Source organism: Heptranchias perlo, chromosome 44 (genome assembly GCF_035084215.1).
Source record: "Heptranchias perlo isolate sHepPer1 chromosome 44, sHepPer1.hap1, whole genome shotgun sequence".
NCBI lineage: Eukaryota > Metazoa > Chordata > Chondrichthyes > Hexanchiformes > Hexanchidae > Heptranchias > Heptranchias perlo.
The window spans coordinates 5,340,532-5,355,432 of record NC_090368.1 but is presented as its reverse complement, the minus strand read 5'-3'; the positions used below and the strand labels follow the sequence as shown (position 1 = coordinate 5,355,432).

The following is a 14,901-nucleotide window of genomic DNA, read 5'->3' as shown; positions in this document are numbered from 1 at the left end:
ACACCGAGCCACATGAGACATTAGGACAGGTGAGCAAAAGCTTGGTCAAAGAGGTAGGTTTTAAGGAGGAGAGAGAGGCGGAGAGGTTTAGGGAGGGAATTCCAGAGCTTAGGGCCCGGGCGGCTGAAGGCACGGCCGCCAATGGTGGAGCGATGGGAATCCAAAACAGTACGAGCCGTGGTGTGAATCAGCTGCCTTGTCGAGTTGGGAGCCCATTCAAAGTAGCCTCTCGGGGGTCGTCTATCTCGAATTAATTACTGGGGCTACACCGCTCTATTAATCGGAGAGGGACCTCTGTGACCGTGTTCGGAATGCATGCCCCTCACAGATTGCTCCGATGACATGCATTCCGGCCTCCCCCACCCCCCATGACGAGCTCAGCTGGGGCCAAAATATGAGCAGCTGCGTCCTCATAAATGCAAGCCTGTCGCCCTCTCCGGCTCTCTTTAAAAGGAGGACAAGTTTCAATGACATGGCAGCGGTGCCTGGGTTACCTTGCTCGCTCTCTCTCTCTCTCTCTCCCTCTCGCCCATTCCGGGGCGCTGACTCCGGCTGGATTGCAGTCCCCTCCTCTCCCCTCCCCTCACAAACCCCCCCCCGCCATCCGCCCCAGACCGACACTCCCAGCGCCGGTACTGAGGGAGCGCTGCACTGCGGGAGGTGCCGTCTTTCGGATGAGACGTTAAACAGAGGGCCCCGTCTGCCCCTCTCGAGTGGACGTAAAAGATCCCACGGCCACTATTGGAAGAAGAGCAGGGGGGAGTTCTCCCCGTTGTCCTTCCAAGTATTTAATCCCTCAACCAACACCACTAAAAAAAAATGATCTAGTTAATATGGCTGTTTGTGGGATCTTGCTGTGCGCAAATTGGCTGTCACGTTACAACAGTGACCACACTTCAAAAATACTTAATTGGCTGTAAAGCGCTTTGGGACGTCCTGAGGTGGTGAAAGGCCCTGGTTCGTCCATTCACCACTGCCCTGCCGCTCCCTCTCTTGGCTTTAGCCTCTGTCCTCCCCGGGGAACCGTGGGAAATCGGGCGTTGGGCTTGGAGCTGGGGGCGGTGCGTGGGTGGGTGGGTGGGGGTTTTCCGTGTGACTGCTGCAAACGGCAGGTCGCTAATCTAAAATAAACTCCATTTAAAGGGGGAGGGAAAAAGGGAAAAAAAAAAAACGCAGTCCGGGCTGAAACAAGATCTGTCCATCGATCTTTTTAATAGTTACGGCCCTGAAATCACATTGTGAGATGCAACCGGGTGAATGCTTAAATTCCTCGCTCTGCCATAACAGTGGAGGTGCTAACTTATTTTAAATAAGCACGTGTCCACTAAAATAGCAGAGAGTGGAATTTCAAATGAAATGGTAGGTTATTGTAGACGGAGAGATTTCAGGCCTATGGTTTTGTAGGAATTGTCTTAAAGGAGCCACACCGACTGTCCTATCATTCCCCCACTCCCCCGCCTATTTCTAGCTCCTTTACACCTCAGGACAATCCCGGGACAGGGGTCCCTGGTACAACCAGGCCTCGTTTCCCCCTCCTCCCTGGACCCGTGCTGTCGTAGAATTGTTACAGGTGCCCCCCCTCCCCACCTCCTCGGTGGCCGTTCTTTACACGTGAACCCGGATGGCGGCGGGATATTCAACTGCATGGGGCATCGCGGAGGAGCCTGCTGCACCGAAGCTTTGAGGGTGGTGGCGGGGGGGGAGAACGGAAAATTCCCTCCTCGTCTCCTGAGAAATGGAAGCCGTCTGCTTTTCTCTACCGGGCATCGACTCACTGCTCGCCAGGCATCAGGCTGCGATCCACGGACTGCAGGCTCCAGCCGGGCTCGGGCCTCCAGTCCGGTCACTGAGGATGGGGGGAGGATTAGTAACCTGAGAGCTTGGCGTCTGTGACAGATCCAGTTCTCCTGGGATAAAAATAATTTAAATCCATGTTTGGCCACGGAGTGTGGAGGGACCAGAGTCTTATTTTGGTTTCTTCAAGACAGACAGAGACAGACACGGACGGACACACACACACACACACACACGCACCCACACACACGTGCGTGCACACTTGCAAACGCACGCCTGCAAAGACACACACACCACTCGCAAACGCACACTCGCAAAGACACACACACACACACACCCCCTCTTGCAAACGCATGCATGAAGACACACAATTTGCATTTATACAGCGCCTTTAACGTAGTAAAACGTCCCAAGGCGCTTCATGGGAGCGATTATCAGACACTGTGTGACACCGAGCTAAAGATGGAGATATTAGGACAGGTGACCAAAAGCTTGGTTGAAGAGGTAGGTTTTAAGGAGGCAGAGACAGAAGCCCACACGGACACACATACGATTAAACCTCCATCCTTTTACTATTTGCACCCGATACAGTTAAGTGTTGCTTTTCAAACACCCTCCCCGACCATACCAGATCTCAATCTCTCTCTCTCTCTCTCTCTCTCCCCCCATGTACAGTGGGTAGATAAGCCGCTCCCTCAGTCAATGCTGTTCTTATCTCGGGCACTAAGAGGAGCCCACGAGCTGCTTGGTGGCTGTGTAACCGACAACTGATTCCCCTCCCACCATTCCCCACGATTTGCCCCAGTGTACAGGGCTGTGCGACGTGCTCCCCTTAAAACGGTCCCTCGAGGGGTCTCCCCTCATGGCACGAGAGGGCACGCGCGCTGTGGCGCTAAGTCGTACGGAGTGAAAGGTCCCCAGATTCACCCTCCGGCCCGTGCTGAATTAGTCTCTCTCTCCTGGGGCAGCGGTAGGACTCCTACAATTGACCCTCACTGCCCCTGAGCTTGGGGAGGAGGGGGAAAAGAGAGAAAGGGGGAAAAAAAAAAGAAAGAAATCAGCTCCTGCTCACCGGCCAGTGACCGCCGCTGGGAAGTGGCAGTCTGTGTCGGATGCCGGGCCCCCGGGGGGACGGGAACGGGCTGGGAGGCGATGCACGCCACAGTCGAATAGCCCGGCGACACTCGACAGCCGGGCTCAATCGCTACTTGGGCAAGGTGGTGGGTGTCCGGGGTAGCGACGTTCGGTGCCCCTCGGCCGCACCCGAGGGGGACAATTCCCTCCTCCTTCGGTTCCCCCGTCCCAATTGCCATACCTTGACTGACTGCCCCCAGACTGAGAGGTCCCTCCTTCTCAGGTGGCTGAAACTAGGAACGCACCAGGATGGAAGGAGGGGGCGGTGAGAGGAGCGAAGGAGCCCGTCTGTGAAGTCTCGCTCCCACCACTCCACGATTCTCCTCACAGCAGAGACGGTTAAGGGAAGATTTGATAAGAGGCGTTCGAAATCATGGAGGGTTTCGATCGAGTCAACAAGGAGAAACTGTTTCCAGTGGCAGGAGGGTCGGGAACCAGAGGACACGGATTTAAGATAATTGGCAAAAGAACCCGGGGCGGCGGGGCGGGTTCAGTCAGCTCACCGCGAGGCCATTCCCCCCCACAAAGGACTTCAGGGCAGCGACAGCGGGGGAGGCTCCTCTTCGTCCGAATCGAACTCCACCCTCTCGTCCCGCACCCATCTCCCGCGGCCGTCCTGAATCCAGCCGGAGCTGAGAGCACAAACAAAGAAAGGAGAGACTAGATTGCGGAAATAAAAACGCACGTTTGTATTTCGGATAAAGGAAAGAGTTTGCATTTCTATCGCCTCAGGACGTCCCAAAGCGCTTCGCAGCCAATGAAATACTTTTGAACCCACGATCCAGGCCGACGCTCCCGCTGCCAGTGCTGAGGGAGTGCTGCACTGTCGGAGGTGCCGTCTTTCGGATGAGACGTTAAACCGAGGGCCCCGTCTGCCCCTCTCAGGTGGGCGTAAAAGATCCCACGGCCGCTATTGGAAGAAGAGCAGGGGGGAGTTCTCCCCGGTGTCCTGGGGGCCGATATTTATCCCTCAACCAACATCATTAAAAGCAGATTATCTGGTCATTATCACATTGCTGCTTGTGGGATCTTGCTGTGCGCAAACAGGCTACTGGGTTTCCTATATTACAACTTCAGAAGTACTTCCCTGGCTGTAAAACGCTTTGGGACGTCCTGAGGTTGTGAAAGGTGCTATATAAATGCAAGTTCTTTCTTTCAAACATTGCAATAATGTCCGGTGGCAGCGACTCACCTTCTGAGCTTGAGGTAATGCTCCATGAGCTTGCGTTTCTCGGCGTCCGCGGGCGTCGACTGCGGTGGCTTCTGGGACTTGGAGACCTTCTTCCTGCTTTTCTTTCTGGCGCTCCCCGCGTGCGAACCGGGGGAACCTGCGAGGCGGCAAAAAGAGGCGAAGGGGTTTTTCGGGGCAATCGGCCGAGGGGGGCACGCGGGGTAGCCCCAAGATAGGAAGAGGTAGGAGAGAAGGTGAGGTATACCGAATGGATGGAAGACGGAGGGAAGGTCGGGGGGAGGCGGCGAGGGGAGGGGGGGGGGGGGGAAAGAGAGGGGGAGAGGCGGGGAGTTCCCAACCTTTCAGGAATAGGAAATGGTGCAGTGGGTCTCCACTTGGATATATTGGGTAATTTGCAGTGGAGTGGGACTAATTGGTAGTTCTTTCAAAGAGCTGGCACAGGCACGATGGGCCAAATGGCCTCCTTCCTCGAGACAGACCCCGTGCCGACCTCTCCCTCCCCGGGACCGACCCCGTGCCGACCTCTCCCTCCCCGGGACCGACCCCGTGCCGACCTCTCCCTCCCCGGGACCGACCCCGTGCCGACCTCTCCCTCCCCGGGACCGACCCCGTGCCGACCTCTCCCTCCCCTGGACCGACCCCGTGCCGACCTCTCCCTCCCCTGGACCGACCCCGTGCCGACCTCTCCCTCCCCGGGACCGACCCCGTGCCGACCTCTCCCTCCCCGGGACCGACCCCGTGCCGACCTCTCCCTCCCCGGGACCGACCCCGTGCCGACCTCTCCCTCCCCTGGACCGACCCCGTGCCGACCTCTCCCTCCCCTGGACCGACCCCGTGCCGATCTCTCCCTCCCCTGGACCGACCGCGTGCCGACCTCTCCCTCCCCTGGACCGACCCCGTGCCGACCTCTCCCTCCCCGGGACCGACCCCGTGCCGACCTCTCCCTCCCCGGGACCGACCCCGTGCCGACCTCTCCCTCCCCTGGACCGACCCCGTGCCGACCTCTCCCTCCCCTGGACCGACCCCGTGCCGACCTCTCCCTCCCCTGGACCGACCCCGTGCCGACCTCTCCCTCCCCTGGACCGACCCCGTGCCGACCTCTCCCTCCCCTGGACCGACCCCGTGCCGACCTCTCCCTCCCCTGGACCGACCCCGTGCCGACCTCTCCCTCCCCTGGACCGACCCCGTGCCGACCTCTCCCTCCCCTGGACCGACCCCGTGCCGACCTCTCCCTCCCCGAGGCCGACCCCGTGCCGACCTCTCCCTCCCCGAGACTGACCCCGTGCCGACCTCTCCCTCCCCGAGGCAGACCCCGTGCCGACCTCTCCCTCCCCTAGACTGACCCCGTGCTGACCTCTCCCTCCCCCAGGCTGACCCCGTGCTGCCTCTCCCTCCCCCGGACCGACCCCGTGCCGACCTCTCCCTCCCCTGGACCGACCCCGTGCCGACCTCTCCCTCCCCGAGACTGACCCCGTGCTGACCTCTCCCTCCCCTAGACCGACCCCGTGCCGACCTCTCCCTCCCCTAGACTGACCCCGTGCCGACCTCTCCCTCCCCTAGACCGACCCCGTGCTGACCTCTCCCTCCCCGCGCGATGCTTTGTTCCTGTTACCTGTCCGTGTCCCATCGCCTGCGGGCAGCGATGCCGTTGGCACCATGTCCGTGCTCGAGGGCCCACCGCTGACCCTTGGCGGCTCAGTCACGTCGCGCGAGGCCCCCGCTGGCGTTTGCTGACTCACGCCCGTCGTGTCGCTGCGATAGGGTGAGATGGTAAGGTCGTCTTCCCCGGGCCTGGAAAACCAACACACCATTAGCGGTCGCTGGGAGAAAGCTTCATCGTTAGGTCTCAAAAAGTGAGTTAGTGTTGGAAGTTCAGTGACTGCCGTTACGTTGTGTAGACAAACACGGCAGCCATTTTGCACCAACACGGCAGCCATTTTGCACCAACAGCAATGAGACGAATGGGCAGTTAATCTGTTTTAAGTGTCATCTGTGGTTCAGTGGGCAGCACTCTCTCTCTCTCTCTCTCTCTCGCCTCTGATTCAGAAGGCCGTGGGTTCGAGCCCCCACTCCAGAGTCTTGAGCACATAATCCAGGCCGACACTCCCAGCGCCAGTACTGCGGGAGTGCTGCCCTGTCGGAGGCGCCGTCTTTCAGGTGATTCATTAAACTGAGGCCCCCTCTGCCTTTTTTAGGGTGGATGTAAAAGATCCCGCGGCCGCTACTGGGAGAAGAGCGGGGGGGGGGGGGGGGGGGGGGAGTTCTCCCCGGTGCCCTGGGGCCGATATTTATCCCTCGACCAACATCACTAAAAAAAACAGATTACCTGGTCATTCATCACACTGCTGTTTGTGGGATCTTGCTGTGCGCAAATTAGCTGCCGCGTTTCCCACATTACAACTTCAAAAAGTACTTCATGGGCAGCAAAGTGCTTGAGGTGGTGAAAGGCGCTATATAAATGCAATGTTCGGGTTTTCCAACAGCAAAGAGATGAATGAACAAGTTAATCTGTTTATGGTGGTGTTGGTTGAGGGTGGAACCCTGGCCCAGGACCCCCGGGAGAACTCCGCTTGCTCTCCTTTGAATACTGCCGTGGGATCTGTAACCCTCACGAGCGTGCTGGGGTGGGGTGGGGGGTCCGGGGATGCCTCGTTCAAGCAGCCTCTCTTCCTGTCGGCTGACGTAAGCGGGCTATTCGACCGTGAGAGGCACAGTGGCTGTACCCGACCCTGTCCTTCTTCAGGGGTCACCGAGCAGCGATTGGGGGAGGGGCTCGTCTTCCTGCGGCTGTGCGGCGGGAAACAGGGATCGGCGAGGCACGGGAGGGGCAGTCGCCCCTGACGGCGACGGGCCCTCCGTGGGCACTGCCTCTCCACTTCAGCCCTGCATCTCCTCACGTCGGCCATGGGGGGCTGCTGCCGAGCTGCTTTAAAAAGGAAAAATTAGACTCCTGTGCCCTCTGGTGACGGAATCGCGACACAGCAAGGCCAAGGGGACAAAAAAATACACAAGGTTTGGAAATAAGATCATAAGAGATGGGAGCAGGAGTAGGCCATTCGGCCCCTCGAGCCTGCTCCACCATTCAATCAGATCGTGGCTGATCTTCAACCTCAACTCCACTTTCCCGCCCGATCCCCATATCCCTTGATTCCCCTGGAGTCCAAAAATCTATCAATCTCAGTCTTGAATATACTCAATGACTGAGCATCCACAGCCCTCTGGAGTAGAGAATTCCAAAGATTCACAACCCTCTGAGTGAAGAAATTCCTCCTCATCTCAGTCCTAAATGGCCGACCCCTTATCCTGAGACTTTGCCCCCTGGTTCTAGACTCTCCAGCCAGGGGAAACAACCTCTCAGCATCTAACCTGTCAAGCCCCCTCAGAATCTTATATGTTTCAATGAGATCACCTCTCATTCTCCTAAACTCCAGAGAGTATCGGCCCATTCTACTCAATCTCTCCTCATAGGACAACCCTCTCATCCCAGGAATCAATCTAATGAACCTTCGCTGCACTCCCACTAAGGCAAGAATATCCTTCCTTAGATAAGGAGACCAAAACTGTACACAGTACTTCAGGTGAGGTCTCACCAAAGCCCTGGACAATTGTAGTAATACTTCCTTACTCTTGCACTCCAACCCCCCTTGCAATAAAGGCAAACATATAACAAAGGCCAAAATCTGACATAAATTCAGCGGGTCAGGGTAATATTTCAGGGGGGAAACCCTTCCTCACAACTCAAAACTGGAAGCTAAGAGCATTGTAGCACAGTTGGAAAAACACAAGGGAGCAAAGTCGAGGAGAGAAACAGATCACGGAGAGAGCTCGGGAACAAAGGCTTGAAAAAATTGGGGTCTTTTATTTTTGTTAGAATTAGGGGGCGAAGTGATGGGAGCGTTTGCAGCGCTCGAGGGGTCCAGGACGAGGGGCCGTAGCTGCAAGGTTGCATGTGAGCCATTTAGAACAGAGAGCAGGAGAAACCTCGTCACGCAGACAGTTGCGAGGCTGTGGGATTCACTCTCAGGGTTAGTGGTTGAGGCGGAAGTGATATTAAGAGACTCTTAACTGCCTGTGAAGTTGTATCAAAACCGCCACAAAGAATCGCACGGGACTGCAGCGTGTGAAGGAGGAGGCCGTACCGCCATCTTCTCGAGGGGGGAAGTTAAGGGTGGGGCAATAACTGCCGGCCTTTCACTCATTCCCGGGAGGTGGGCAAGAAAATACCACACAGTACCTCCTTCTCTTGCAGCAGCTGTTGTAGGGAGCTGCTTTCAGGAGGGCGTGATGGGCAATCCTTCTGGTTTGTCTCAGCAGTGGTGCCAGCTCGTCGGCCGTCTGCAGGGAGGGAAAGCAGCAGGTTATCATAAGAGCATAACAAACAGGAGCGGGAGCAGGCCATTCGGCCCCTCGAGCCTGCTCCGCCATTCGATCAGATCGTGGCTGATCTTCGACCTCAACTCCACTTTCCCGCCCGATCCCCATATCCCTTGATTCCCCAAGAGTCCAAAAATCTATCCATCTCAGCCTTGAATATACTCAACGACTGAGCATCCACAGCCCTCTGGGGTAGAGAATTCCAAAGATTTACAACCCTCTGAGTGAAGAAATTCCTCCTCATCTCAGTCTTAAATGGCAGACCCCTTGTCCTGAGACTGTGCCCCCTAGTTCTAGACTCTCCAGCCAGGGGAAAAATCGGAGAGCAAGTTATTATCTCAATGGCGAGAAACTGGAAAGTACTGCAGTACAAAGGGATCTGGGGGTCCTAGTGCAAGAAAATCAAAAGGTTAGTATGCAGGTGCAGCAGGTGATCAAGAAGGCCAACGGAATGTTGGCTTTTATTGCTAGGGGGATAGAATATAAAAACAGGGAGGTATTGCTGCAGTTATATAAGGTATTAGTGAGACCGCACCTGGAATACTGCATACAGTTTTGGTGTCCATACTTAAGAAAAGACATACTTGCTCTTGAGGCAGTGCAAAGAAGGTTCACTCGGTTAATCCCGGGGATGAGGGGGCGGACATATGAGGAGAGGTTGAGTAGATTGGGCCTCTACTCATTGGAGTTCAGAAGAATGAGAGGCGATCTTATTGAAACATATAAGATTGTGAAGGGGCTTGATCGGGTGGATGCGGTAAGGATGTTCCCAAGGATGGGTGAGACTAGAACTAGGGGGCATAATCTTAGAATAAGGGGCTGCTCTTTCAAAACTGAGATGAGGAGAAACTTCTTCACTCAGAGGGTAGTAGGTCTGTGGAATTTGCTGCCCCAGGAAGCTGTGGAAGCTACATCATTAAATAAATTTAAAACAGAAATAGACAGTTTCCTAGAAGTAAAGGGAATTAGGGGTTACGGGGAGCGGGCAGGAAATTGGACATGAATTTAGATTTGAGGTTAGGATCAGATCAGCCATGATCTTATTGAATGGCGGAGCAGGCTCGAGGGGCCGATTGGCCTAATCCAGCTCCTATTTCTTATGTTCTTATGTTCATTGCACTGCCTCTAAGGCAAGTATATCCTTCCTTAAATAAGGAGACCAAAACTGTACACAGTACTCCAGGTGAGGTCTCACCAAAGCCCTACATAATTGCAGCAAGACCTCCTCATTCTTATACTCCAACCTCCTTGCAATAAAGGCTAACGTGCCATTTGCCTCCCTAACTGCTTGCTGTACCTGCATATTAACTTCCTGTGATTCATGTACGAGGACACCCAAATCCCTCTGACTACCAACGTTTTTCTTCATCGCTCACCTTTCAAAAAATATCCTGCATTTCTATTCTTCCTACCAAGCATCAATTATCGACCTAGCGATCAATTAAAACAGAAAGTGAGCTAGCTGCAGGCCGGCTGACCACACGAGCACAGGAAGGCTGACTCTCGACTCAGTTGGACAGCGAGGGTGGAAAACAAAATATGTCGGCCGGAGGGGGGTATCCCTGCACACGTGTGTGACCCCGCCGCCCTCCACAGTCGAATATCCTGCGGAAGGCTCGCTGTCAGGTTCGCATCGAGGCGGCCGACGATGATTCCAGTTGTGAGATTGACCCTCTCGTGCCCGGACTAGGGGTTTGTGCTCTGGGACTGCACCTGCAAACGGGTTTGTCCGTTGGGATTTCAAATGGGGATTTGAAATTTCCGAAGCTGCGGGAAGGTTTGGAGTCACAAACATGTCCTTTGCCGACTGTATATTCCTGGTGGAGCTCCCCCCAACCCCACGCACCGAGTGTTGCTTATTGCACAAGAACACGACGGAATTTGGGGAAGGGGCTTCAGAAACCCGCTCCACAGCGCCATCTGGTGACCAGAGCCAGCAACTACACCGTGACTGTTTACATAGCAAATTTCAATGGGGGAATCGTTGACGTAGGAATTTATAATGGGAAACATTGAGAGAAAAAGCTTGACCAAAAAAATCGTGACAGCGGGAAGCAAGGTTTACGGAGACGTTAATGGAGGCGCTAACGTGTTCATTTTTGTTTCGAGACGTCACGCCTCCGTACGCCAAATTCCGCGCAGTGCTAATTCAAGTATTATGGGATTGCCTGGATCACGCCAGGATGCTTGGCAGTAATCTGCTGTACTCTGACCGGATAATATCATGCTTTCCCCATCTTCCCGCCCTGCCGCTCGGAGCACTCTGGAACGATCCTGCGGTGAGCCGCGCTCCCTGGTTCTACCTGCTTCGCCCCCGCTGCGCCCGACTCCTCCTCTCGGACGTACTGCTGGTGTCGCCGCTTCTGGATTTCAAGCCGAAGGCCCTGCTTGTGGCCGTAGAAACGCTGTAAACCTGAAAGAAAGAAAGGACTTGCATTTATACAGTGCCTTTCACCACCTCAGGACGTCCCAAAGCGTTTTACAGCCAATGAAGTTTTTTTTGACGTGTAGTCACTGTTGTAACGCAGAAGCAGCAACCAATTTATGCACAGCAAGATCCCACAAACAGCAATGTGATAATGACCAGATCATCTGTTTTTTAGTGATGTTGGTTGAGGGATAAATATCGGGCCCAGGACACCGGGGAGAACTCCCCCCTGCTCTTCTTCCAGTAGTGGCCGTGGGATCTTTTACATCCACCCGAGAGGGGCAGACGGGGCCCTCCGACAGTGCAGCACTCCCTCAGTACTGGCACCGAGAGGGTCGGCCTGGATTTCTGTGCTGGAGTGGGGCAGGGAACTGCAATTGAACGAAGTGCGTCATCGCCGTCAAATGCACGTCTTGTATGGTATTGTGTCCCGGCTGACTTACTTTCCACGTGTTTCTTCCCTGACCTGTGAACGGCCAACATGTCCACTGTGTCGAAGACAGGCAGATAAGAGCACACGGAGCAGGCGTATCTAAAAAAAAGAGGGAAATGCGGAACGGGTTACTGCCGGAACGGAGAATACGACTGCTGCTTGTCTGTGGCCTACAGACAGACCCTATGTACTAGAATCGTAGGAACAGGAGGAGGCCATTTAGCCCCTGGAGCCTGTTCCGCCATTCAGTGAGATCATGGCCGATCTGTGACCATATACCCGCCTTAGCCCCATGTACCTTAATACCTTTGGTTAACAAAAATCTATCAATCTCAGGTTTAAAATTAATATGATGTGGAGATGCCGGTGATGGACTGGGGTTGACAATTGTAAACAATTTTACAACACCAAGTTATAGTCCAGCAATTTTATTTTAAATTCACAAGCTTTCGGAGATTTATACATATTGAACAATACACCATGTATTGTTCAATATGTATAAATACGTAGGCTTCAAGGAGCTCTTGAAACATTTGCCTGAGGAAGGAGAAAATCTCCGAAAGCTTGTGAATTTAAAATAAAATTGCTGGACTATAACTTGGTGTTGTAAAATTGTTTACAATTAAAATTAATAACTGAGCTAGCATCAACTGCCGTTTGCGGAAGAGTTCCAAACTTCTAACTACCCCTTTGCGTGTAGAAGTGTTTCCTGACTTCACTCCTGAAAGTCCTGGCTCTAATTTTTAGGCTCTGTCTCCTAGTCCCAGTCTCCCCAACCAGCGGAAATAGTTTCTCTCTATCTACCCTACCCTTGCTATCCTGAAAACTTCGATCAAATCACCCCTTAATCTTCTAAATTCCAGGGCATACAACCCTAGTTTGTGGAATCACCCCTCGCAATTGGACACGATACTCCAGCTGTGGCCTAACCAGTGATTTAGTACCTACTGGAGAATACCCATTACATTAACCATCCTTCTCCCCCCCCCCAACACTACCTTGCCCACCTCCGTCCCTGGTGTCACCGCTCCCTTTCTAAACACAGAAGTCGTTTAAAACTCCCACGCTGCAATGCAGTCTCGGCCGGACTATTCGACTGCATGGGGAATCACGGCCAACTTCACCAATGTCCTTGCTGAACACGTTCCAACCCTTTCCATCAGGAATCACTGCTTAGTGATTCGAAGCAGGAGCACTGGCCGATTTATTGTCTTTGCCCTCCCCCTAACCCCAGGGTTGGGGAGGTGGGGGGTGGGAGACTGAGGCCCCCGACTCCGGCCGAGCTCAGCAAACGCCGCACGCGCCAAGGGGTTGAAGCACGGCTATGCCGAGGGCATCCTTGCAAAACGGCCACCAGGCCTCACTCGGTCGAATAGCTGACTGACCCTCAACTGTCCTGGGGTCATGTCTCGAGCGAGCGGGGGCCAATACGCGTGGAATCCCAAGAGACGCCCCTTCAGTTGGGGCGTGCGAGGTGGGAAACAGTAAAAAAAAACACAGCCCTCCATAATAAATTAGCAAAACCCAAGGCACTGAGCACAACAGAGGGCTGGAGAGATGTCTCACCTTCCGTTCTTCATCAATATGGCTTCGTCCTCAGGGATGTAGCTCGCTAGCAAGTCGGCCACACGCCGTTTCTGTGAGGAGATCAGAGACGGGTTACTATCAGCCAACAGCTGCTTTAAACGTGAATGCAATGAAGTTACAACTCAAACAACAATCTGCATTTATAGCGCCTTAAAAGCAGTAAAACGTCCCCAAGGCGCTTCACAGGAGCGTAAATCAGACAAAATTTGACACCGAGCCACATGAGGAGATATTAGGACAGGTGACCAAAAGCTTGGACAAAGAGGGAGGTTTCAAGGAGCGTCTAAAGGAGGAGAGAGAGGCGGAGAGGTTTAGGGAGGGAATTCCAGAGCTTAGGGCCCAGGCGGCTGAAGGCACGGCCGCCAACGATGGAGTGATGGAAATCGGGGGATGCGCAAGAGGCCAGAATTGGAGGAGTGCAGAGATCTCGGAGGGTTGTAGGGGCTGGAGGAGGTTATGGAGATCGGGAGGGGGGGGCGAGGGCCACGGAAGGATTTGAACAGGAGGATGGAGAATTTTAAAATCGAGGCGTTGCCGGACCGGGAGCCAATGTAGGTCCAGCGAGCTCAGGGTTGGGGGGGCGGGGGTGTGATGGGTGAACGGGGCTCGGTGCGAGTTAGGGATACAGCGGGGGAGGGGGAGAAATAGAGTTTCAGATGAGCGGATGGTTACGGAGGGGGTGGGGAGGCGGGAGTCCGGCCGGGACGGCGTTGGAACGGCGTCTGGAGGTGGCGAGAGCCACTAGGGGGGAGGGGATGGTGAGGGCTCCAGCAGTCGAAGAGCTGAGACGGACGGGATGGTGGGGGGGGGGTGGGGGGGGCGGAGGGGCAATGGAGACGGGCGACGTTACGGGAGGCAGACGCCGGCGGTCCTGGCGACGGAGCGGGATTCTGGGGGTGGGGAGGGGCGGATGCTCGGCTCGCCATCTCCTGACGGCGCGCCCTGCGCGGTGGGTGGTGGCACACGGTGCCCATTTTAGTCCAGGAGGGCGCGGGCACTGCCATGGCAACCGCAGGTGCCCCTCCCCCCCTTTTCCTTAGCAACGGGCAGGGGAGACCTTTTCCTGCCAATGCCACCCGCCCTGAGACGGACCTTCAGCGCGTTAAGCTGGCTCAGGTCGTCCCCCTCCCGTTTGAAAGCCATGGCGAGGCGAGGGAAAGGCTGAAGCTCCGCAAGGCCTCGCCGAGTCTCCTGAGTAACCCGCCACCTTTTTCCCAGCGCACCCCGCGGGCCAGGCCGAGCGAGGGATTGTGGGAGTCGTAGTGCGCAAGGCGGCGATTAGCGCGGGCGGGCCGGGCCGGTGGACTACAACGCCCACAATGCACCGCTCCCACCTCGCCAGGCATTCGGGGAGCGCAGCGCCGCGGTTGTCGCAATGGCTTCGGGGATTTGTAGTGCGCAAGATGGCGATTAGCGCGGGCGGGCCGGGCTGGTGGACTACAATACCCACAAGGCACCGCTCCCCCCCTAGGCGTCGGTGTGTGCGGCGCTGAGGTTTGCGCAATGGCATCTGGGATTTGTAGTGCACAAGTCGGCGATTAACGCGGACGGGCCGGGCTGGTGGACTACAACGCCCACAATGCACCGCTCCACCCCCGGCCAGGCGTCGATTGAGAGCAGCGCTGAGGTTTTCGCAATGACATCTGGGATTTGTAGTGCACAAGTCGGCGATTAACGCGGACGGGCCGGGCTGGTGGACTACAACGCCCACAATGCACCGCTACCCCTTCCCCCGAGCGCAGCGCGGCGGCTTCTGGGATCTGTAGTCGGCGCTGCGCCGGAGTCGGAGGCAATCGGACGTCGAGAAGCGGCAGGGAAAACTACAACCCCCAGAGAGCCAGAGATTTTACTTTCTACCTCGTCGCAATCAGTTATAACGAGCGCTAATAGCCATCTGTGACAGGAGTGCGGTCGGCAAAATGCGTCCACCGTGTGAGTTTTTGTATTTGTTTTGATAAC

The 14,901-nt window shown here is 55.4% G+C and overlaps 1 protein-coding gene across 1 annotated transcript; it reads right to left on the bottom strand.

Moving 5' to 3' along the window:
- Positions 1-2,347: 2,347 nt before the first annotated feature.
- On the bottom strand, positions 2,348-14,175 carry scnm1 (sodium channel modifier 1). Its single transcript, XM_067975998.1, has 8 exons — positions 14,035-14,175; positions 12,922-12,992; positions 11,366-11,454; positions 10,798-10,907; positions 8,355-8,455; positions 5,733-5,911; positions 4,121-4,256; positions 2,348-3,560 (listed from the first exon to the last, which is right to left on the bottom strand). The coding sequence occupies exons 1-8, from the start codon at positions 14,083-14,085 to the stop codon at positions 3,461-3,463; spliced, it is 837 nt and encodes a 278-aa protein (XP_067832099.1). The 5' UTR covers positions 14,086-14,175; the 3' UTR covers positions 2,348-3,460.
- Positions 14,176-14,901: the final 726 nt, after the last annotated feature.

Excerpts from the sequence above, each read along its gene's own strand:
- scnm1 (XM_067975998.1), bottom strand. The coding sequence starts at position 14,085 with ATGGCTTTCAAACGGGAGGGGGACGACCTGAGCCAGCTTAACGCGCTG. Across the intron at positions 8,456-10,797 it reads GCGCAGCGGGGGCGAAGCAG|ACGGCCGACGAGCTGGCACC; the intron begins GTAGAACCAGGG and ends CCCTCCCTGCAG. Across the intron at positions 5,912-8,354 it reads AGCTGCTGCAAGAGAAGGAG|GCCCGGGGAAGACGACCTTA; the intron begins GTACTGTGTGGT and ends TTGGTTTTCCAG.